General features: G+C 40.2%; 1 protein-coding gene across 1 annotated transcript in view; it reads right to left on the bottom strand.

Moving 5' to 3' along the window:
• Nucleotides 1-24,567, bottom strand: part of MAN2A1 (mannosidase alpha class 2A member 1) — a 101,842-nt gene that overhangs the window by 18,190 nt on the left and 59,085 nt on the right. The window contains exons 13-19 of the mRNA XM_054986190.1: nucleotides 10,475-10,640; nucleotides 8,142-8,375; nucleotides 7,932-8,054; nucleotides 6,064-6,178; nucleotides 4,029-4,162; nucleotides 1,591-1,732; nucleotides 737-870 (exon numbers count right to left, since the gene is read on the bottom strand). Coding sequence (XP_054842165.1) covers nucleotides 737-870; nucleotides 1,591-1,732; nucleotides 4,029-4,162; nucleotides 6,064-6,178; nucleotides 7,932-8,054; nucleotides 8,142-8,375; nucleotides 10,475-10,640 — 1,048 coding nt within the window. The remainder of the gene's footprint in view (nucleotides 1-736; nucleotides 871-1,590; nucleotides 1,733-4,028; nucleotides 4,163-6,063; nucleotides 6,179-7,931; nucleotides 8,055-8,141; nucleotides 8,376-10,474; nucleotides 10,641-24,567) is intronic.

Here is a 24,567-nt window from a genome sequence, read left to right as displayed (position 1 = left end):
CAATTTGCAACTCCTTCTAGAGTACTGAGTATACTTGCAAGTTTTCTTATTGCAAATAAGGACATTTATATAATTACATTCTATCAATATGCTAAATAATCCAATTTTATATGCCAACTAAATTATAAACATTTTATCTTACATTGCTGAATCAGTAGGCATTTAGGTTTGATAGGAAAGTTTATTGTATAATTTCCCCCCAAAAGTGGTGAAAAATGATTTCTACCCCATGGCTTCAAAATTTCCAGAAATTTTTCAACTCCAGTGGAATTAGTAGGCAAAGCAACATCAGTGCAGCTGGGACTAGTATGCACAGCAAGACCAATGGTGTGAACAAACTCCTAAGGAGGACCATCGCTTTCTGTAGTTAGCTAGACACTCTCAGGATTTGCAGAGACCAAATTTCGCAATGTCAAATTTGCTTATAATTTCTAATTACACACTGAACCAGGAGGAATCATGTGTCCTACCATGGGGATTGTTCACCCACATTCACATGACTGAAACAATTCTGCACTGACTTTGATATTTTCTGCCATCTTCAACAGTATTTCCAGCATTCTTCTAACAAGTGCATGGGTACAGCTACTATTTCAACACCTCATAAATGAAAATTCTGAAAAGGTTTATATATGGCAGAACCCATATTAGTTGCGAATCTAATTAAATCTGTATTGAAGTAATATTTAAGTTATGGAAACACAAATATTCATAGTAATCATAATAGTCATCCTACCGAGTCTATTCCATTCCTTTTTTCCAACAGAAGTCGAAACAGATTAGCCGTGATTTTGTTATCTTGTACGCCTTGTCCTAAGCCTCTATTGTCATCTTGCATAAGTCGACGATCCATAATGACCTCTAATTGACCTAAAAATAAATACTGGCTTAATTTTGATTCTGTTTTTCCTTTATTTCATTTATACCCCACCTTACACCCCGTGGAGACCAAAGCAGCTTATATCACTCTCTTGTGATTTTATCTTCACAAAAACCCTGTGAAGTCGGTTAAGGTGAGGGTGTGTTACTGGCCCAAGGACACCCAGCAAGCTTCCTAAGCAGAGTAGGAATTTGAACCTGGATCTCCCTGATCCTAGTCTGACACTCTAACCAATACACCAAACTGGTTCTCCCAATATGCACTCTTTACTAAGTATCTAAATAGTAGAAATGTGAAAAGAGAACATGACACATTCTTCATAAATAATATCTACATGTACACAGAGTTCCACAAATCCAGAGACACAGCTAAAATTTTAAGGGCTTGATTCTGGTTGATTAGCTGGGATAAGACAGACGGAAAATACAAGGTTGTCCTAAGCTAAGAAGGTTCATAAATGACTGACAGCCCAAAATTTTCATGCCACAGCAATCTTATGTTTAACATTACTTTCTCTCTGCTGCTTTAACGGATAGATTAGTTTCTTGAATAACTTCACTACATTATACTTCTTCTGAGAAGAATAATTAACCTTGATGGTTGCCATGGAATTAGTGTGGCTCTTTAGATTTTCACCAGCGTAGAGATTTTATCCAATATGGCTTCTGTCTTCAGCAGAGTCAGATTTTAAAATGCATCTAAATACTCACCACTTTTCAAACTTGCCACACCGAGAGACTGAGCAGAATGAAGAGTCAAACGAATCCTAGCATCCTGAACATAAGCCATTGTGGTCATTGGATAAACATTTGCTTGAAGAGGTAATTTGCTCATTGTCTGTCGAGGCTGAATCTGCAACATCAAATCAGACATTATTGAGAATTTCAGTAACAGGTTAAGCAATAGGTTTTGTAACTACAAATTAATGGCAACTGCTACTATACCTTTTAATAAAAACTCACAAGAGCAAATTAGTCATCTTAAAAGGAAAGAGTAACAGTTTCATAATTTTGCTATTAACAAGCGAGAATTATGTCATGCATTTGAGACTGAGGGCCAAAAAGAAGAAAAGCTTTAGCATTTTTAAAAATTCAGGTATGCGCAGGGAGCGGGGGGGGGGAATCTGATTCTTTTGGGAGTGTGGTACAAGGGTTGTTTTTTTTAAAGGTTGCCCCCAATGCCCTATTTTCTCCACCTAAGATGCCCTTCAAGGAGCCACTATTGGCCCCCTCCAAGGAAATACCCTGTATTTGAACCCCCCATGGATGCTTTAGATTTGGGGCTCCTTTATTTCAGGAAAACAGCAAATGGGGGAGGAAGGCTTAAATATCTCTTCCCTTATGCTGTGGTCCTGACAGGAAATGCGTCTCTCTGTGCCTGATAGTGAACTTGAAAAAAAAGTTGGGGCTTGACCATACATCTCCCAGTGCATCACCTCTAAGAAGAGGGAAAAAATCAGTCACTTTTTTGGCATTTATAATAACAATGAGGGAATGTGGTCCCAAATACACACTGAACAAAGGAGGAAATTCCTAAGAGACCACTAATACAATAATGAAGATTGTCTCAGTATAAATAAACACAATTTATAGGTCATACCAAGTGTAGCAATATTTTGGTCAAAACATATGTAATAATATAATATCCTTCTACTACAATTAAGCACTGGTTTGTTCATATCACAACCAGAGCCTGTGGAGAAATCACATTACTAGTCAATTATCACAATGTCCCTTTCAGGTAAGTATCAATCATCTGTTGATTTCAATAATTGTCTCTTTGATATGTTTTTCTGTTTTTAGGCAAGATTTCCGATGATATCTGACGATGGGTGAGTATGCTCCAGGAGGAAAAATTCCCAAATCTCCTGGGCAGCTGGCAATATGCTCCAAGAGGAAAAATTCCCAAATCTCCTGGGCAGTTGGCAACGGGTGCACCTGCTCTTTAGACAGCCCATTTCTCAGTTGCCTTTTCAAGCCAAGAATTCTACTGCTCCATTCTTCCTCGTCTTTTTATGTGAGGCAATGGTGTTTCTCTATGCCATTTTCTCTGAGTACTCCAGTACAATTTTTGGCTTGAAAAAACAACTGCGAAACAGGCAACTGCCCAGGAGATTTGGGAATTTTTCCTCTTGGAGCATATTGCCAACTGCCCAGGAGATTTGGGAATTTTTCCTCCTGGAGCATACTCACCCATTGTCAGATATCATTGGAAATCCTGCCTAAAAACAGGAAAACATATCAAAGAGACAATTATTGAAATCAACTGATGATTGATACTTACCTGAAAGGGACATTGTGATAATTGACTAGTTTTTTTTTTGAATTTTTTTTTTTATTACCTACATTAACTAACAATACAGAGGGAAAGAAGGGGGGCAGGGGAAGGAAAGAAAAAAAAACAGCAACATATAACAACACTACACTACAAATAATGCTTTCCCTTCATACTGCCATTATTAAGAAATTAAAGCTTTGTAAGATATTGATGGAGTGGTTAACCTTGCAAAATACAGATTACAATCCAAATGAAGTCTTCCTCCCCCCGCTGGACCTCGGACGCAGTTCTCTCTGAGCAGCTGCAACCGCAGTGCTCGTTCCCTCCCCCCCACCCTTCAGACTTCAAATCCTTTTCTTCTTGCTTGGTGTCTTGCTGAAATTCTTGGTTTTTGCCCTCAAAATCCCTTAGTTGATCTTCTGATGTTATCTTGTAAGCTTGATCTTTGTAACTAAACCAGATAATGATAATTGACTAGTAATGTGATTTCTCCACAGGCTCTGGTTGTGATATGAACAAACCAGTGCTTAATTGCAGTAGAAGGATATTATATGTTTTGACCAAAATATTGCTACACTTGGTATGACCTATAAATTGTATTTATTTATACTGAGACAATCTTCATTATTGTATTAGTGGTCTCTTAGGAATTTCCTCCTTTGTTCAGTGTACTTTTTTGGCATCGCCAAATTGACTATTAAAGATACCTTATGCAAAATCCAGACCTGTGTCAGTCAAATAGACTGGGAAGCTGCTACATTTGACATTACGTTGTAGAAAAGCGATAAAATATCCTCTATATCTAAATATGTGCCATTTATCTGTAGAAAATAGGTAAAGTATCCTCTATATCTAAATATGTGCCATTTACCTGATATCCATTGAGATCCGAGTAAAATCTGTTGTGGGTTTCTATATCAGATGAAATTCTCATTGCAATCTCATGATTGTATTCTCCTCTAATATCCACAATATTGGATACTTCCAAAGACTGGCCTTCTAGCCCTAAATATACATTTTAAAAGATTTTAGAATGTTTAAAGATTTCTTATGATAAAAGATAATTATTAATCACTACAAACTTCTAAATAATGGCTTCCTAGTTCAAGTCTCTCAGACCTATGACTTTAGGCTTTTCTGCACTGGGCTTTTTAATTGGTTCTGGCCCAATACTGAATCCATTTATCTCAAAAGTTCTGCATGCATGGTCAAAATACCCAAATCAGTCTCCAACCTGCTTCCCAGACTTTACTGCATTCTGCATAGTGAAAGACTGTATCAGTTGCAGAGTTGATTTTTCCCAGGTTTTCTGCAATTTTTCTCTCTGCACGCATATCCTGATGTTTCCCCCCCAATAAAGTCAAACCAGGGCTTTTTTGAAGTGAGAAATGCTTTCTTTGATGGGAGACCTCGCCCTGGCTTTCATCCTCCCCTGTGTCCTGATTGGTCAAACAGCAACCAATCCAATTTTTTCTTTTTACAACAATATTGCAATGTCGGTGCAAGTTTCCTAAGCCTACTGGCTGCAATATCAATAAACAAAACTTTAATAATGGCCTAAAAACTGTTAAGTGTGCATGTGAAAGTCAGCATTAAGAAGTAAATCTTTTTTTAAAAAAATTCTAAAAAACCAACTATGTTGCAATCTTGGTGCATTTTTTAAAAATAAAAAAAACCTTGCAAGTTTCCCTCAGCCAATCAACTGTGGAAATTGACCTGTCCTAAGTAGACCAATTGAAGAAACTGATGAATTCTCTGCAGAAATGGGACATTTCTCTAGCACAGAAAAATAAACAGATACCACTTAGGTTTGACTCCTTCAAGTGTGGAATTACAGAAGCCCAAAGGGGATCTACTGCTTATGAATCAAATACCCCAAAACCCGGTGTGCATGCAGAAAATACCTTTGAGTGGCAAACAGCTTGTTACAGGTTTCATAAATGCCCTATTTTCATAGTTCAAGCAAAGCTACAAATGTTTTATCTATACATTTTTATCCAACCTTCCTGCCAAGGTGCTCAGAGCAGCATACATGTATTTCTTCCTCATTTTGTCCTCATAACAACCTTGCAAAGCATGTATGGGCCAGTTACTCTTTCTCAGCCTAAGTCACCCAGTGAACTTCATAGCTGTATTTAGGTTTGTAATACACCTGGACAGTCAATGGTTTAAGTTCTTCTTTGATAAACCATACTACTGGGAATTTAGGGCACCAGTATACTAAAGTGATCATGAGCAAAAATACTAGAATAGAAAAAAAACTGTTCAGTTCTTGTAATATTTAAATCCTATTCATTATCATATCTAATGGACTACAACAGTGGTAGGAAGCCTTCTGGGCTGGTGTTTTGGAAAACAAAAAAGGAGGGAAGAGAAAGGATGTCCTTCGCAAGACACAGTGAAAGTAGTGCTTCATGAGTTCAGCCAACCCCTTGGGCAGAAAACTGGCTCTGCATACTGAGAAAAAATTGTCTGCCATGGCTGCTGTTTTGTACTCATGACATGGGTTGCCTCCCAGAGGACTGCAAGGTGTTGTCTAGTGTGGGAAAGGGAAATGAATAACTATAGCAGAGATTAACTTCACTGCAAATAAAATATTTCTTGTGATAAATATTAATCCTAGAGTCATTACCACCAAGGAATGCCAAACCAAATATTAAAAACCTCACAAGCCACTAAGCATCTCTTAATACTAAGGCTTTAAGTAGGCCTTAGTAGACTCATTAAAATTAGCAGATTAAAAATACTTTTCAAAGACATCCCTGTGTAAAAGCAGTTTCTAATAGGAACAATACGAAAAATAGTCAGCTATACCCCCATACACTACACCAAAGGGACATGAGCAAATTTAAAAAACAAACAAACAGAATACAAGGCTGCAGCTAAATTTTCTGCTATTAGCTTACCTCGAACTTTATAAAGTCGTACTGTGTGAGTTAAATGATGGAAAAAAGTGGTAACTTCAGAAAAAATCTTCCCATGTGTGACTCGTATTGCAGGTGGATCAGAAAAGACATATGGCTACAGAAAGACAAAAGCAAAAATTACCACTGTGCCATTCTATTTTGTTTTTGTAGGAAAGCAAACACAAACATGCCAACTTTCAAGTACTACTTTCATAGCAACTATAGGAGACCAAAGAATCTGCCTAGAACAAATCAAATCAAAGCCCATACAAACTAAAGCAAGTACTAAATGTTACCAACACATAAATTCAGTCCTTGTTTTAACAACTGCTTTACTTGAATATTACAACAAGCTTCTATTAACAGCTATGTTAACATACAGTGGATACTACAGAGATCACACCTAATGCGGGAATCTCTAACCAATTTCACTTTCACTAAACTAGACGTTACACATCCATGGGTCCAACGCATGAATGCCGCCATCATTTCAGAGCTGAACTTGGACCACTTAAATGCTGCAAGGGCCCTTTCCCTACTTGGCATTTTTAAATAGCCCAAATTCAGCTTTAAACTGGTGGTTAGACTTGTGGGTTGAGTAGTTTGGCCCTCTGGGGAGCCTTTATAAAGTTTAAAAATAGAAAAAAAGTTATGAAATTCCAGGAAAACTGAGTAATTGATATTTTTACCAACTTGCTGATTATATTCTAGATCAGATAAGATTTCTTAAGTAAATCAATATGTTCAACTGTTAAAGTAAATGTCAATGTTTACTATGTCAATGTTTTACTATGCTACCAGAAGTGAAAATCAGAACATACCTGGATCCCTGTGAATTACTGTTTCCCAAATGCTCAATACTTATGGGACATTTTTTTCTCCAATTAACACAGTTCACTATACCCTTAGTAAAGCACACCTTTTTCCTCCTTGAACAGCAAAAAGAAGCCTGCTCCTTTCAAATTATTACTGCTTCCCAGAGACTGAGTTCCCCATTTGTCCAATCAGTGAGGGATACAGGATGAGTGTGTTCTTTTTGGGCAACAGCATTGTTAGATTGAGTTCCCATACACCTATCACCTTTGGTATAAGCTTCATCTCCCCTTGGATGAGATCACAGCTCATATTGGCAGAGAGAAACCAGTTAAACTAATCTGGCAGTTTCATTTTTCAAGGCATATTTCATCCGGTCTTATGGCATATTAGTGAACACTAGCACTCAATTTGGGAATCACCACTATCAATTAAGATTTTGTAAGATTACATAGAAACTTCTGGACAATATTGTCCAGAAGTTATTATGTCCACTTTATTCATAAAGTGGTGCTAGTACGTGTGAATAAGAAATCATTTATCAAGCATAGAGATTAGGGTTGCCAACTCCAGGTTAAGGAAATCTTGGAGATTTGAGCCTGCGGAGGGCAGGGTTTGGGAAGGGGAGGGACCTCAGCAGGGCATAATACCATAGAATCCACCACTCAAAACAGTCATTTTCTTCAGGGGAACTGAATTCCAGGAGATCTCCAGATCCCACCTGAAGGTTGGTAACACTAGAGATAGAAGATTTACATCTTAAACATAGTGCTTTTCAAGTGTATCTGTGCATACATACTGCTGCAAGTTATTAATGAAGAAAAATAATAATATCCCATGAGGAATGCATTACAAAGCAAAACAAAAATAAAACAGCCATTCACGCATGTAAGTGTATCATATTTCTTATATCTGGAATAAATTTTGGCTTTGCTAGTGATGACTAAACTGTGCTACTCAACCTATCAACAAGATTTCTGCACTCTGTTCTTTCATATCTACCCTCACAATCCTTTTGGATCTTCCGAAACCTGTTATAAATGCAGTACTATTACCTTGGCCTCTCCATCTGGTAAAAAGAGATAAGCTCCACTCTTATCTCTGTTACTTGTAGTTCCATACCAAACAAACTCCACCTTGATACGATAATTTTTATTATCTTCTTTTGTATTTATTTTCTAAAGGGGAAAAAAGATGAGATTGATACTTCCCATTTGTTTGTTTGTTTTTACTACTAAATACTTCCAAGTACTTAGCATACATACCTCAAGAAGCCCAGAACTGCCGGAGAACCAGACTTTCATATAAGAGTTCTCCAGCATGATCTCATCCAAAGCATTCTGTATCTCTTTAATGTTGAAAATTCTGTAGGGCTTCTCTATCTTAGATTTATCAGTGTGATAGAGATTATAATCTGCGAATATGGTTTCTGTATTTAGTCCCTCCAGAAGTTGGTAAACTCCAAAACCCAGAGGCGGTACATGAGCTAGAAAAGAGATCTGTAGGATGGAGGAAAGGAAAGCTTATTTTTCCAACACCAAAAACGAGACATCCAAATGTAAACAAAATTCTTTGGCTCTCTAAGGACTACTTATATTACTTGGGATCCTAAACTCACATACTGCTGTTTTCTAATCAACGCCAATATTCTGCCTAATCTTTGTTCTAAACTTGTACGTAAAAATAATGTTATTCAAGAGAGCTAATTTTCATAATATTACAAGTTTTCCCCCCATTTGTTAAGTTCAGGGCCTCTCTTTAAAAAAAGTTTCTATGATAGAATACTAAATGCAATGGCTTTATTTTCAGCTTGACAGAGAAGTCACAATAATCTTTTCTATTTACTTTTTCTATTCTAGATTTAAAGATAACAAAATATGATTATTATGATCCCTGAAAACTCATTCAAAAATCATGGTGAATCAAACCCAAAGTCTTTTGGATGAACAAGCCATTCTGGCTTTTTAATGCTTATGTGTATAAAGAATATTGAATTCTAATCTTCACAATAATTTTTAAAGGCTGCTTCATAATGGAAATATGTGACATGTATACCATGGAAGAGTGTTACTTATTGAGAACCTGAAATATGACTGTTTAAGTGGGTAACCATGTTTGTCTGTAGTAGAGCAGCAGGATTTGAGTCCAGCGGCACCTTAGAAACCATTGCAGAGTATAAGCTTTCAAGAGTCAGTGCTCCCTTCTTCAGACATGAGACTCGTATCTGAAGAAAGGAGCTCTGACTCTTGAAAGCTTGCATTCTAAAAATCTTGTTGGTCTCTAAGGTGTCACTGGACTCAAATCCTGTTGAAATATGACTATGCACTCTTTCCTTTCCCTCTGAGTTGTGATTCCAGCCCATTTTTCCCCCTTACAAAACTTTGGATTTGCATGCATACGGCATGAACAACCCATTCCAGGAAGGTAGTATTACAACCTACAATCAAAGTGTAGGGTTGTTTTTTGTTTTTGTATCACAGCAAATTTTGCTTTGGACAATGTGTCTGGTTTGTATTTAATACCAACAGGGAAGGAAGAAAATCCAAGAGCGCAACAAGTGTAAGGGAAGCCCAAGGTTGGGCATGATTCAGCTATTTTATGTGAATGAAGACAGTGACCTCACATGTACTCATCTGCCTAATAATGTTAAAAGTAGGAAATTAACAATGGCTTGCTTTTATTTCAAGCAAGGATTAGCAGGAGAAATTTAAAAGAACAGTTACTTTCACAAGATCAAACATAACTGCATCATTTCATCTTTGTAAATTTTTTGCAATTGTCAAAAGACTACTGTCATCCCCAATTTTAGAAAACACATACAAAATGTTGATGAAAATCTTATAACTGAAAAGGCAAGTACATTTGAAAGTGAATGCAAATTGGATGACTTCTTATATAGTCCTCTTTGAGAGCCCTCCTGCAACTGATTCAGATTTAAGTACTATATATTAAATTCTGTTTTACTTTATAAAGGTTTAAATGATAAATTTTGAGCATTACATTTATAATGATACAAACTGGGGTCCCACAAATAATTGCAGAAGGAAGCAATTCAGAAACTCCATCCCACCTAAGAAAAATCTCTCCTTCTCCAGGATTCTCTAAGGAGTCAGGAAGGCCTAAGAGAAGCTGACTTTTCCTTTCTATCTTTCCCCCTGAATAATATTTTATTTACTTTATAATCTGCCTTTCTCATGAAACTCAAGACATATCACAGGATATATACAGTGCAATCAGAAAACACAAGAAAATGAATGAATCATGCAATAGGAACTGCTCACAACATGCCATCCCTTCTGAAGCTTATCCTCAAATTACTGTTTTTAATGTGTCTTATGTTCATTTTATTTAATTGTTCTACATTATTAAGGCCTACCTTTGGCCTGGGATGCCCAGGAGAAAGGCAGATACATATATTTTAAATGCAAATAAAATTCCTTCTGTCTCTTATTTCTCTGCATTCCTGAGAAATTAAAGCAGCAGCAATAAATGTTTGAGTTCTAACTTTATTTTGCAGGCTGTCACATCTCTATTATTTCCAGATACACAATACATGCTTGATCAATACATGCATACAGACATATTACAAATATCTTGCCTGGTAAGTGTCACGTGATATACTAGCAGATCCATCCCACACTGCACTGAGTTGGATTGCTACTGGTTTTCCAGAGGGAGACATTACTTTAACTTTAGGTGTTTTCACATACACTGAAACCACTGAGAAACGCTCTTGTTCGGTAGGGTTATAGATCATGAGGTATCTGCAAAAAATATTACCAAATCTTTAAAACAAATTAAGCTACTATTTATCATGCAGAGACTTTTATTTAACCTAAAATAAAATACCAGAGTATGAAATCAACCACTATGTGTAAATAATGAGAAAACATCTGAAATACAAAACAGAAAATATTTTCATGGATACATTGTTTCTTAAATGATTTAAACATTGGCAACCTTTGCAGACCGGGACCCACCTTTACTGCCACCCTGATACGCAACACCCACTTAATATTTTTTTACATCTGCTTCTCTCTCTGCACACTTTCTACTCATCCTCTCCATATCTGCAACCCCTTTTTGCACCTATGTTAATCTACAGCCCCTGACAACCTGATGAAACAAAAATCTACAAACCAGCTCTTCAATTTCCATAATGATTTATTCAGAAATGTTGACTTGTTGTTAGCTACGTTTTTGGAAAATTAAAATAATTTTAGCATGCAATTTTTAAAAAGAAATCTGTATAAAGCTGAGTTTTCATCCTGTTGAATATTAATTACTACAGTGTGTATTTTATAAAATGAAATAGCGTAAGATAATTGTTTAGAAATGACAAGCTAAATCAACATTTCTAGCTGAATACGAATGCATCTATTGAGACCAATATTTCTTGTAACACTAACAATTAGTATATCATGGAATTCTGCAGCAGTTTACTAAAAATCTGTATTTAGACATATCAGAAAATCATAGTTTTGCTGTTGGAATGCTAGTCAAAGGCTGGTACACAAGACTGCCAGTTTCTATTCTTGCAACTACTATCTAATTACAGCAGTGCTTTTAGGTTACTGAAACAGTTTCATTCTAAATGAGCATATGACAATTGTAAGATGGCAATAATACAAAATTTATAAAAATTAATAACTTATATTTAAAGAAGACAACGTTAAATTATCTCAAAGGTTTCTAACTTTTCAAAGCTTCTTACTGCATACTTTAAATAAAGATTTTGGAGCGAATGGGGATATTTTTAACTTGCCAAATTATATTCAGTTGTTGCAGTAACAGCCAGTAGAGAAACCAAAACCAACTAGTTCTAATTTTAATTCTTTTCTATAAATCCATCCACGTGCAAATCTAACTAAACACACCATGAAAAAAAGTAACTTTGAATGTGCAACTATTCCAATATTCCTAATGCTTTGAGCCACTTCCCAATAATCTTTATTCGAAGAGGAACACATTTTCAGTGGCATGTAAGATGCATTCTGTGCCTCTAAATTATAAACGACCATAATGATAGTTTTGGACATGGACTGTTCATGGACCCACCCTCAAATTTTCCTGAGTGCTTACTGCTTCATTCCGTTATGAGAATTTTCTGATCTTAATCATAAAGGTCAGAAAAAGCCAACATAAAGGTCAAGACCTTCTTAAGAAAGGCCATCTGGTTAGTACTGTACAAGTGTGGATGTTAACAGGTCCTACATATTCAAGTGCAGACCTGCAGTAGCTCCTGATGTTTCACAGACAAATGCAAGGATACTTTGTTTGGTATGTCCGTAATACTCTCCATGCAAATAGCCTGTAATGGCCAGTACAAGCCTATCTGCATGATATATGAATAAACATTAAGTATTAAAGTATATTAAACCATCACAAGAGAAATTTCTGGTCGTATCTCAACTCAAGTTTTATCCTTCGAGAAAGTGACTTCAGATGTGACACTGATAAAAAGGGATCCAGCAGCACAAGAGAATAACCCTTCCTGTTCTTCTATACTTCCATCACAGCCAAGAACAGAATGTTTTTCTCTCCCTCTTCCCAGGTGGAAGCATCAGGAGCTCATACTGAGGGAGGGAGATGTGGAATTTCTAATTCAGATGAGTCAAATGCAGAGGGACAGAAAGCATGAGATGCATGCAATTTCATATTCAAAGCTGCTCTAAAACTGGGACGGGTAAAGAAAAGTCAGAGAAAAATGTAATGACAATGGAACTAGAGAAGCAGAAGGATAATAAGCAGAAGAAGTTTTTATTTTAAGTACAGCTACATTATTTAAATTGTATCTTACCAGCCACTAATAATTCGGGGGAGGGGGGGAGAGACATAGGAAACATAGATGGAGTGTGTCCTGTTGATCTTGTTAGGTTTCAAGTACACTGTTCTTTGTACTTTACCACTGTGACGAATGTAATTCTGTCATTCTACCTTACAGCAGCAATATATCACTTCCATCATTAAAACACTCTCAGCTATATCATGATAGCTACAATAAATTGAGACATCACACTCACAAAGGACTCTACTACACTTATACTATGCAGCACAGAACAACATCCACCCATGTGGAAGACAACTGCTAGATACAACCCACCCACAAACACAAACATGGAGGCAGTTTTATTGAAGGAAGTTTTGGTACCATCTAAAAATGTCCCAGTAAAATGGACTTAAAGACAAGAACTTGAAGAAACTGAACAACTACCTCTATTTCAGAGGCAGTAGGCAGCTGTGCTGCTCTCACCATTCAGAGCACTTCTTTGTGGCACTGCCTCAGGGTTTACTGCTGGAATTGATTTCTTCCTTCAAAAATTTAAAATAGCTCTCCTGTTTCCATCAGCCAGAAAGACCCTGAAGAAAAAAATTTCCAGTCAGAACATTTTACCTCAGAATCAGTAGTGAGGCTTGGCCTTCTCCATCATTAAAGTGCTCTTCAAAATGCCAGTTTCTTCCTAGAATCATTTATTCAAGCTCAAGTCTCACTGCCATGATAAACACTTCCATGAAAAATTAACTTTTGCATGTCCTGTAGCTACACTGCTAAACACCCAGCTTTGTGGTGACACATAGATGGGAGCCTCCATTAGGATTTCACTTGCCAAAAAAAAAAAACCCTACTGTTAACAAAACTCAGAGATAATACGTAAAACTAGTGATGGACAAGGCTATAAAGATTTGATGCAACCACCGAATTACCCACACACACAAATTCGCCCACAGAATAGTTGTTTAAAAAATGCCTTTTACAAGATAAAGATTACTTACCTCTAGTACAAGACACTTTCATGCAGAATTCAGACAGATATCATACAAATTGCAACCAGAAGAATTAATTTGTAGCAAATGTGCACTGAAGAATGTAACCTTAAAGTCACATCACAATGACAGAGTATCTTCCAGTGTTTTGAATACGTTACTGTCAGATGCATCATTATTTTTTATTACAGAACTTGTGGTTACTTAAAGCTGACAAAAGTGCACAAACTAAGGCAACACCACTAGCTTTTGAGTACAAGTCTTAATGATTTTTCGGAGATTACCAACAATGCTGCATACTAAGTATACATGCTCTCAAGAACTCATTAATTAAAAAAAATGGCAAAGAAACAATAACAAGCTTTTTAAAGCAGAACACAGACTAGGGCCAAAAGTGGAAGAAAAAAAAATCTGAATATGTAATCCACAGAAGAAAGTTAGCCAAGTATATGTAGTACATGCTTCCCTGTCACATTGCTACTATAGCATGATGTTTACTTAAAGACACACCATGGGCTGTCATATAATCCACTTCAAGGATTATACCTTCAAGATAGCTCAAAATCACGTTTCTTTCCCCACCCTTTGTGGTGTTCTCTCTAAGTGCCCTTCACTGCACGCATAGTTTAAAATCTGGACCAAAGAACTATAAATACTTACAACACTGGATGTTATATATTTGAGATATTGCAACTCTTTATCCACAGACTACTGATTTCATTCTTCCAACCCTAACCAATAGTAGTAATCTCACCAAATCCAGAAATATATTTTGAACTAAGAATCAGTTACAGAGTATCTTTTACTCCATAATTCAACCTATACTAAAAAAAAAAAAAATCAAGTTTCATGTGAGAATGTGGACCCACCAGAATTAGTAATGGATTGGATAACGGCCAATAATATTGGTTAGCTGATAAAGTTGAGTAAGAATAGAGGAGTCAAGAAAGTCTAGATGGGATTGCACTTTCTGTAGAGGGTCACGTCCTGAGTTTGAGGACAATACTGCATAACAAATGAATGTTGGGAATCCTCTGTGGTAAAAAAAAATGCCTTTAATTAGCTTCAAATTTGTTAGCTAGCTGTGGCACTTCCTTTAAAAGTGTGACATGGCCACAGTTATTTGTGTTGTGGTCATATCCAGGTTAGATTATAAAAACATATTGTATGTTATGAATATCAAAGAAGCTACAAATGCAGAATGCAGCAACCAGATCACTGACTGGTTAAAACAGAAGGAAATATTGCTTCCACTTCCAACCAGTTTTTTCCAGGCACAATGTAAAAGTACTGGTTCTTACCTTTAAACCCCTAAACTACCTTAGACTAATAAATCTAAAGAAATGCCTTACTCCAGCAGATGTCCTGCTTGGCACCTCTGCCTTCAAAGGTAGCATAGATAATACAGGGCCTTCTCTGTTGAGGCCCCTCTTCTGTGGAAATCCCCCCTTCACACATTTGCCTGGTGTCTGTTTTGCCTTGCTTCAGAGTCAGGTGAGAATATTTATCTACATTTAGTGAGATATAAAATTTGTTTTTAATTTCTGCTGGTTTTATTTAAAATCTGTCTGGTTTAGCTTATTTTAATCATTAGTCTATGTTTTCTATTTTATCTATAAAATTATTTTGATAGTTTTATTTTATTATTGTAAATACTGTACTAATAAGGCTTTATACAAGTACTTCGGATTGTAATCCACCTAAAGAATACAGTTCTCCTTCTCCTTCACTCCATAAAACCTGAAAACTATGATGTTGCATTCCCTCAATGCACATGTAAATTCCTATGTGAATCTCAAAATAATAGGGAAAATCCACCCCACAAGTCTAGGTCATCATGCAATCCACAAGAAAAAGATTGAAAGCGCTGCACAATCCCCTATAATATACACATATATATTAATTTACATTTAAGCAGGGCTAGTGATAAAAATGTCGGGGGGGGGGGTGGAAATAGGCAGATAGTCAAAGATGGAAGTTAGGGGATAAAAAAAAACCTATCCCAAACTAATATGTAAACAAAAGTCTCCAATTAAAAAAAATATATTAGTAAATTACAGGTCAATTTCAGAAGAGTTTATTGATTCTTGAAAACATATGCCATTAGATTAGATTAGACAAAGGTTACATCCACTTCTCTAAAAAAACATAGGACCATTTTAACCATGGACCATTTTAACTACTTCCCCCACTTCCACCCCCGGTTTTGGCTTCAGCAGGTAGTCGTCAGTCCATGGTTCAGGCTAAATCTCCAGTCCCAAGAGGAGACCTTCCCTCAAAGGCTCAGTGCAAAAGATTAAGTCCAAAGATGTGGCCTTTTTTATGCTTTGGGTCCTGTCACTATTTGAGACGCCCAAAGCTGCCAAGGAATCTATGAAGTCCTGGACCAGCCCCAATGTGGAGCATTTGACAGGGGTGTGCACCTCAAAAACATTCGGGTTTCCCACTTCCTTGGCAGCCTTGGGCATCTCTCAAATAGTGACAGGACTCACTACTACCTGCTGAAGTCAAGCATGAATATAAGCAAAAACCGGGGGTGGGGTGGGCGGAAGCAGTTAAAATGGTCCATCCACAAAGGCTCATGCACCCTTCTGAACTCCAAAATGCGCTGGGGGATTTTAGAATTCCAAACTCAAGCCCTGTTGAGTCTGCAGAAGGAATCTGAAGCTCTTTGAAGCAATTGACAAGGTTGCTCCTTGCTGACCTCTCCCTCCCTCAAAACCAGTCCCATGGTTCACTGCAGAGCTAAGTGATCTAAAGAGGACTAGAAGATGCCTGGAAAGATGCTAAAGGAAAACTCTAGCATCTGTGTAGGTCACTACTTGTACTCTTGATCCTTACCCATCCTGGCTATTAAAATCCTGTAAACATCACATAAAGGATTCCTTGATGTCTACCATAAATCAATCACTAACTCAAGGCACCTTTCCTTCAGCCTTTCGAAGAAGCAGGTCATCCACCCACTATTTTTTGTTAAAAAAACATCCTTAGACAAAAACGATATATCCAATTATCACCCAGTCTCTAACCAACCCTTTCTGGGCAAAGTGGCTGAAAGAGCAACAGCTGACCAGCCCCAGGCCTTCTTGGACAACTCTGGTTTTAGGCCAGGCTATGGTATGGAAAAGACTCAGATGGGTCTACTTGATGACCTCCACCTGAGTGTAGACAAAGGCCACGTTTCAGTGTTGCTCTTCCTGTATCTATCTGCAGCCTTCAACACAGCAGACACCATCCTGCTGAGAGTTTGAAAGCAGAAGTAGGTATCAGGGAATGTGCCTTGGACCAGTATAAATCATTCCTCATGGAATGAATCCAAAGAGTTGTTATTGGAGACCAGGTATCCTCAGAGTGGGAATTATTTTGTGTGGTCCCACAAGATGCAATATTATCCCTCTTGTTATTCAACCTCTATTTAAAGCATTTAGGAGATCTCATTCATAGCTATGGAACTGGATGCCATCAATATGCAGATGATGCTCTGTATCTTGTAATCCAAATCTCTTGGCGATACACTAGACATTCTGAGTATCTGCTTGACGGCTGTTGTCAACTGGCTGAAAGCAAACGAATTGAAATTGAACCCAGACAAGACAAAAGTGATGTTGGTTGGAAAAGCAGAAATCTTGAAGGTTCCAACCTTTAATGGGGATCAGTTGACCCTGGCTGACTCAGTTAAGAGCCTAGGGGTTATTCTAGATCCTGAGCTGCTGCTAGAGAAGTAAGTAAATGTAGCTGCAAAAAAGGCCTTCTCAAAACTCAGAATGCCTCCCCTACCTTGACACAGCCAATCTGCCTGCCTGGATTCGTGGCACAGTAACATTGAAACTAGATTACTGTAATGCTCTCTACATAGGTCTTCCCTCAAAGTTGACTCAGACACTCCAGCTAGTGCCAAACGCTGCAACTCGTTTAATCTCAAGAGCTAGACGGAGCATGCATATCACTCCCATTCTGCAATCACTCCGTTGGCTTCCCATCAGTTACTGGGCTCAATGCAAGGTCATGACTATCATATTCAAAGCCCTTCATGGCCGTGGCCCCTTAGATCTGTGCAACCGCCTCTCCCACAATGTTCCAACCACAGCAGCTTCACTCACCTGGACAGGGTCTTCTGCAGATACTCCCCTGCAGTTGGGCAAAATCAACAGCTGCCTGCATATGTGTTTTCTCTGTGATAGCCCCCACCTTATAGAATGGCCTGCCTGAGGTCAGGAAAGCTCTCACTCTCCCGACTTTCTGTGAACTATGCAAAATTGAGTAATTCAGTTAAGGCTTTCTACCAAGCTTATAGGTCTGAATCATAAGAAGTAGTTCAGAGAAATGTCTTGGTAGGGATAGGGGCTATACACTTTGCTGTTGGATAGTGTCTGCTGATGTAGACATGCACCTATTACTAGGGAACTTTCATGTTGCTAAACATGCCATGTAAATTAGTTGTGCTTTGTTTCAGAAAGATATCATCTTTGTGCTTAATTTTAAGCATGCTTTCCAAATTTATGCTCCCATACCCTACTGTATCTCTTTCGCAGAATGTCAACAGTTTATTACTTTACTTTGTTCAATGAATGTCCTAGCTGCTGATTATATTGTATTTTCACTTGCACTGTGTAATCCACCTTGGATCTCAGTTAGAAAGGCAGACCTCAAGGGCAGTGGATGACCTCAACTCCATCTCTTTTGTATCAACTGCATCTCTTTTGCTTTTAACAGAGGGCACAAGAAGTTTGGGCTCCCGGAACCAATTTTTGGAACCTAAACTCTGTAAATTTTCTCATTTTCCCTGGACCTCTCTTTTTTCATCAATACCATCCCAGGTCTTAAAGCAGCCTAGTCAGTACATCCTTTCCCTGTCATATAGCAACTCTGCTCTGGCCAAACCCTCTTTGAACCTGAAATCTTTACCCTGAGAGATCTTCAATTTTCTTGTACAGTCACAAGCTGTACCTGCACCAGCCATGAATGCTGGTCCACCTCCATACACACCTGAATTCCCCCATATCCCCTACACTTCAGACTGAATTTCTCTCACTGCTTCATATGCTTTCTTCCATCTACCCCCCATAACACAGGCAGTGAGATGGATGTTAACAGGTAAAGAAAAATACACTCATTTATTTCTCAAGGTGTGCAGAAGTGGATGGTATCAACAGCATAACTGAAGGGTACAGAGTAATGAGGAAAACACAGAACAACAGAGAAAAATACTTCAAGAACTAGAGTGTAACATTTCTGGGCAACTGCCAACTTTTAAAAACATCTACTGCTATTTTTCAAAAAGAACAGTGAAAACCACCAGCTACACTAACAACAACACATCAACAAGAAGAACTTAACCACACGCAATTCCAAACTTCTATTCATACCAGCTGAACAGGAAGAGAGGGAAAAACAGGTTTTACTTACCATAACTGTTGTTCATCTAGGTCTTCCGTGCAGGCACACATGGGACTGCGTACGCGCAGGCCTGCCGATACCGGAGATTTTTATAGCTAAAAGCCACCAGGGGGCGCTCCCACCTCCAAGCGCACATGCGCGGCTGTTTTCCCGCCGAAACGGCTCCTAAGAGGCGGAGCACCCCTCACATACCCTCAGTTCCTCTTTCGCCGCCCCCTGCAAGGTAAGTACCAAGAGAGTTAGCGGGGAAGGAGGGAGGGCATGTGTGCCTGCACGGAAGACCTAGATGAACAACAGTTATGGTAAGTAAAACCTGTTTTTCATCTACGGTCTTCCTGTGCAGTCCCACATGGGAAGATTCCAAAGCCAAATACCTGGGTGGAGGTGACGCCAAAGCATCACTCAAAGATGGAGTGCAGAACTGCTGTGCCCACCGCTGTCTCTTTCCTATCTAGGATGTCCAGCACGTAATGCTTCACGAAAGTATCCGCCGAGGCCCACGTCACCGCTCTGCAGATGTCGAGGAGTGGAACACCCTTGAAGAGAGCCGCTGACGACGCCTGGGACCTGGTGGAATGGGCATGCACTTCCAAAGGACAAGGTAAGTTAGCAGCAGAATAACAAGTCAGTATAGCCTGGACCACCCATCTAGAAATAGTCTGAGATGAGGCCCGTTTACCCTTATGTTGTCCAGCAAAACAAATGAACAAACTAGAGTCAAGCCTAAACGGTTTCACTCTATCTAAATAAAATAGAATGGCCCTGCGAACATCCAAAGAATGAAGGGCTTTCTCTGCCTCCGAAACCGGAGTTGGAAAGAAGACCGGCAGAACCAGTTCCTGGGACAAATGAAAACATGACACCGCTTTAGGCAAGAACTCAACCTTCGTACGAAGAACAACCTTCTCAGGGTGAAATTTCAAATAAGGGGGCTCGCAGGATAACGCTGCCAGTTCCCCAACCCTCCTGGCCGAAGTAGCCGCAATCAGAAAGGCCACCTTAAAAGACAAAAAACGGAGTGGACAGGAAGCCAAGGGTTCAAATGGTTTGGACATCAAATGAGTAAAGACCAGGGGCAAGGACCACTGAGGGACCAATGCCCGCACCGGGGGAAACAAATTATTCAGCCCCCGTAAAAACAATTTAGCAGAATAGTGAGAAAAAACAGACTTCTTATCCACCGGAGAGTGAAAAGCAGAGATAGCTGCCAGATACACTTTAACTGAGGAGTTAGCCAAACCCATCTGTTTTACCTCCCACAAAAAGTCCAAAATATCAGAAAGGGTGGACTCAAAGGGATCCAGGCCCCTGCGTCTACACCACCCAGAATTTTTTTCCCACTTAAGGGCATAAGACTGCCTGGTAGACAAACGTCTAGCATTCAAGAGAACATTAGTCACAGCTTCGGAGAAAACACCCCCAGTCTGATCAACCAAGCTGTCAGTTTGAGTCTCCCGATGTCGTGGTGAAGAACCCCCCCGCAGGTCAGGAGATCGGGAACCACCGGGAGACGGATCGATCGAGTCTGAAGACTCAGAAGGGAATGGAACCAGGGTTGCCTCGGCCAATACGGGGTCACCAGGATGACTGACGCCTTGTCCCTCTGAATTTTGCTGAGGACCCGTGCCAGAAGCAGGAACGGAGGAAAGGCATAACACAGGGGACCCAACCAACTTAGTTGAAACGCATCCCCACTTGATTCTGGGCCTACTCCTCCTCTAGAACAATAAGCTAGGGCCTTGCGATTCTCCACTGTCGCAAAGAGGTCCAATTCTGGAGTCCCCCACTCCGAGAAGATAGGGGCGAGATATTTGTCCTGAAGGGACCACTCGTAATTCTCCCTGTGGAGTCTGCTCAGATGGTCTGCCATGGAATTCTGCACCCCTGGGATGTGAACTGCATGCAACCACACAGCATGAGCTATGGCCCACTTCCAGAGTCTCATCGCCTCTGTGCAGAGAGCCACAGACGCCGTGCCACCTTGCTTGTTGATGTAAAACATCGCCGTCGTGTTGTCTGTCAGGACTTGAACGGACTTGTTCCGCACGACATCTGAAAAGGAGATCAGCGCATATAAAATTGCCCGTAACTCAAGAATATTAATATGTTCCATACGTTCCAACTCAGACCATAACCCATGGGCATAAGATCCTGCACAATGGGCCCTCCAACCGAAAAGGGAAGCATCCGTAGTAACAGACAGATGAGTTTGCCAAAAACCAAACTCCACCCCCTTAAACAAATTAGCATCATCCAGCCACCATTCCAGGGAGGCCACCACCCCCCTTGGGACGGAAAGCCTCATATTCTGAGAGTCACGGCCCGGTGAGAACACCGAATTGAACCACAATTGGAGTGGCCGCATAAACAACCTGGCCAGTGGGACCACTGCTGTAGTAGAAGCCATGCAACCCAAAAGGGTCTGGATAAATCGAACAGATTGGAAACGACACCTTTTAAGAGTCGAAATAAGCCTTTTGATTTTTGAAGCACGCTCCGCAGGCAAGAAGCCTGCATCTCTAACACCATCTTTCTTCCATAAGAAGAGTTGGTAGGCCGCCATCATTGCGGCATAATTAGCTACTTTGATGCCAAACGTAGCCGAAGTATACAACTTCCTGCCCAAGGCATCGATCTTCCTACTATCTTTGTCAGCTGGAGCTGACATAGAGCCTTGGCGAGGTCGAGCTTGCATCTCCTCAGTGACAAGTGAGGACGGAGGAGGATGGACCGCTAGGAACGGATGAGCATCATCTTTGGTCCTATAAAGGCTCTCAACTTTTTGATTGGTGGCTGTAGCAGACGCAGGTCGAGATTGCAGTTTCTTCCAAAGGTCAGCAAAACCTTCTATAAGGGGAAAAGCAATTGAAGGCGTTGATCCCGAATAGATATGCTGTAATATCTTATCGGTGAACTTAGACTCAGAAGAAGTCACCTCAAGGTCCAAGGCTTTAGCCATTCTCTGGAGCAGTTCATTATAGGCCCGAAAATCATCGGTGGGCAAAGCCTCATCAGATGGCCCAATTTCTCTTTCAGGCGACTCCGACAACGGAGAGACACTGTATCGAGCATGGGGTCGGGGAGAAATCCTGTCCGACGGAATACGGGAGGGGTCATACCCGACGTCGGAACTGACACGAAGTGAAGGGGACAATGAAGCACCCCTGTAATGCCGGTCAGAGTAGTAAGAATTCTCCCTACTATAATAACGAGGAGCCGGTTCATCTCGACGTCAACTCTCCCTGGATCGGCTCCGGTAGGACCGAGGTGGGCTCCGATAGCTAGAACGACGAGTAGATCGACTCCGAACCGAACGAACCGAGCCCGATTCGTAGGAGGCCGATCGGGTCCGACCCGAAGGTGTAAGAGGCTTCTCGAGGAGTATGACATCCTCCTCCTGAGCCCCCCTGTCCGGAGGAGTCTTGGACCGTGGGCGATCACCCGCTTCTGCCTGCTGTTCGACTTGGACAGGAGTAGAGCTGATTGGAACCGATGGTGGAGAGGTGAGTAGGCCTTCCAACACTGCCTTATCATGTTTACTGGAATGCTTATGCTTTTTCTTCTTCTTTTCAGGAGCAGTCTTCGATTTTACTGACGGATCCGAAGTCGTCGGAACCGTGGAGGCTGCTTGAATCGGAGGAGTCGACCTCGGAGCCGACGGGGTCGAACTTCTATGGACAGGCGAAGCCTGGACAGCTGACGAGGTAGAAGGAGGTTGACTTGTCAAACATCTTGGAACCGAGACGGTCGGTTCCGACAAACTCCGAACCGAAGGGATCCTCTCAGGCCTCGACTCTGAACGACTCGGAGAGGGCTGGGAACGAGGAGTCTTGGAAACCGATGCCTCAGGACGAGAGGATGCAGACGGAGCTGACGAAGACTTCGGCGGAGGATCCTCGACAGACATCGCGCACTGCCAGAGAGAGGCATGCAAACGATCCGCCTGCTCCGCCCTGGCCTTGGAGGTAAACACGTGGCAATGCTTGCACGCCTGAGTGTTGTGTGTTTCTCCAAGGCAATATAAACAAACGGAATGACCATCCGACCTTGTCATCTTACGATTGCAGGTCTCGCAACGCTTGAACAAGGCCTTCTCAGACATCGCGAACGAAGAAAGCTGTAAACCTCAACGATCGGCGGCGAAAGAGAAACTGAGGGTATGTGAGGGGCGCTCCGCCTCTTAGGAGCCGTTTCGGCGGGGAAAACGGCCGCGCATGCGCGCTTGGAGGCGGGAGCGCCCCCTGGTGGCTTTTAGCTATAAAAATCTCCGGTATCGGCAGGCCTGCGCGTGCGCAGTCCCATGTGGGACTGCACAGGAAGACCGTAGATGAACAGAACGGTGATTGTCCCAGCCCCTGGATGAGCAGGGAGCCCAAGGTCTTCACACCTATCCACTGTTCTTAAGACATTAGCTCTTCATAAACTGCCCCAGAGAATGCATGCCCATATGCTGCTTAAATACCATCTGAAACATAGCATACGTGCTGCTAACAATTAAAATGTATGGCAGGCATCACACAAAGCACTCTTACCAATGACATATCCACAAACTACACTAAGGAAGTTATGCAGCAGAACTGGAAATATACAAAGAGCAGCAACATATATGAAGAAAAACTTGCAACTAGATTGGGAAAGAGAAGTAGAAATAGTTCATCTTGCATAGAGGATGCACACAATTAAAATAATATGGAAACTTGTTCTGTCAGTTCCTGTGCCAAAGCCAAAGGTGGCCTAAACAAATCCATGCACAACAGCATGTGAACAGGTAATAATGAATGGTATTGTTAGGACAACATGGTAAACTACTTCAGGCATCCTTAACACTTAAAATGTCAGAGGGCAAGACAGCACAGCAGACGAAAGATGATTAAAAGCATTCTGTTCTACTAATATTTCTTGAAGCATCTTGACTTGGCCATTATGAGAGGCAGAATACTGTACTAGATGTGATTTGCACTAATTAGCTAAATCACAAAATAAAATATTTGTCATATCTCAGGTTTCTGATTCTAGAAGACATGTACTACACTTTAATAATGGCTGGACCTTAACCATGAAATAACTTGCATTTAACATCAGAAATTAGACTTACACCTCTGAGAAAGCTACGACAGCAAATGGAAATATATTAAAAGTCTGTTTTTTACTTAACATGTTACTGGTAGATACAACGAAATTTTGGCAAAATCTACAGATATCTCACCTCTCCCCAATCCCACCTCTCCCCAGTATCACTTAAGAAAATAATGGCAGTAATATAAAACATATTATCATGAAATTCTGTAAAGTATATATATTTACATATCAATTCAATGAAAGTAATGCTTCTTTGGAAAAAGGTGCAACAGAAAGCCTAAAAATTGTTACTAAACACAGCTCTGGAAAGGATAAAGAAAATATCTGAAGCCACCTAATTACAGATGATGAAGAGTTTGGCTTCATTCACCAGAAGAGCAAGCATGGAAGGGTTCCTACTCTCTTGTCCCCGTGCCCCATTCCTTTCGTTTAGCACTATGGTCAAGAGCT

Source organism: Eublepharis macularius, chromosome 8, assembly GCF_028583425.1.
Source record: "Eublepharis macularius isolate TG4126 chromosome 8, MPM_Emac_v1.0, whole genome shotgun sequence".
Classification (NCBI taxonomy): Eukaryota; Metazoa; Chordata; class Lepidosauria; order Squamata; family Eublepharidae; genus Eublepharis; species Eublepharis macularius.
The sequence above is the reverse complement of the archived record's forward strand: the minus strand, read 5'-3'. Positions and strand labels throughout refer to the sequence as shown.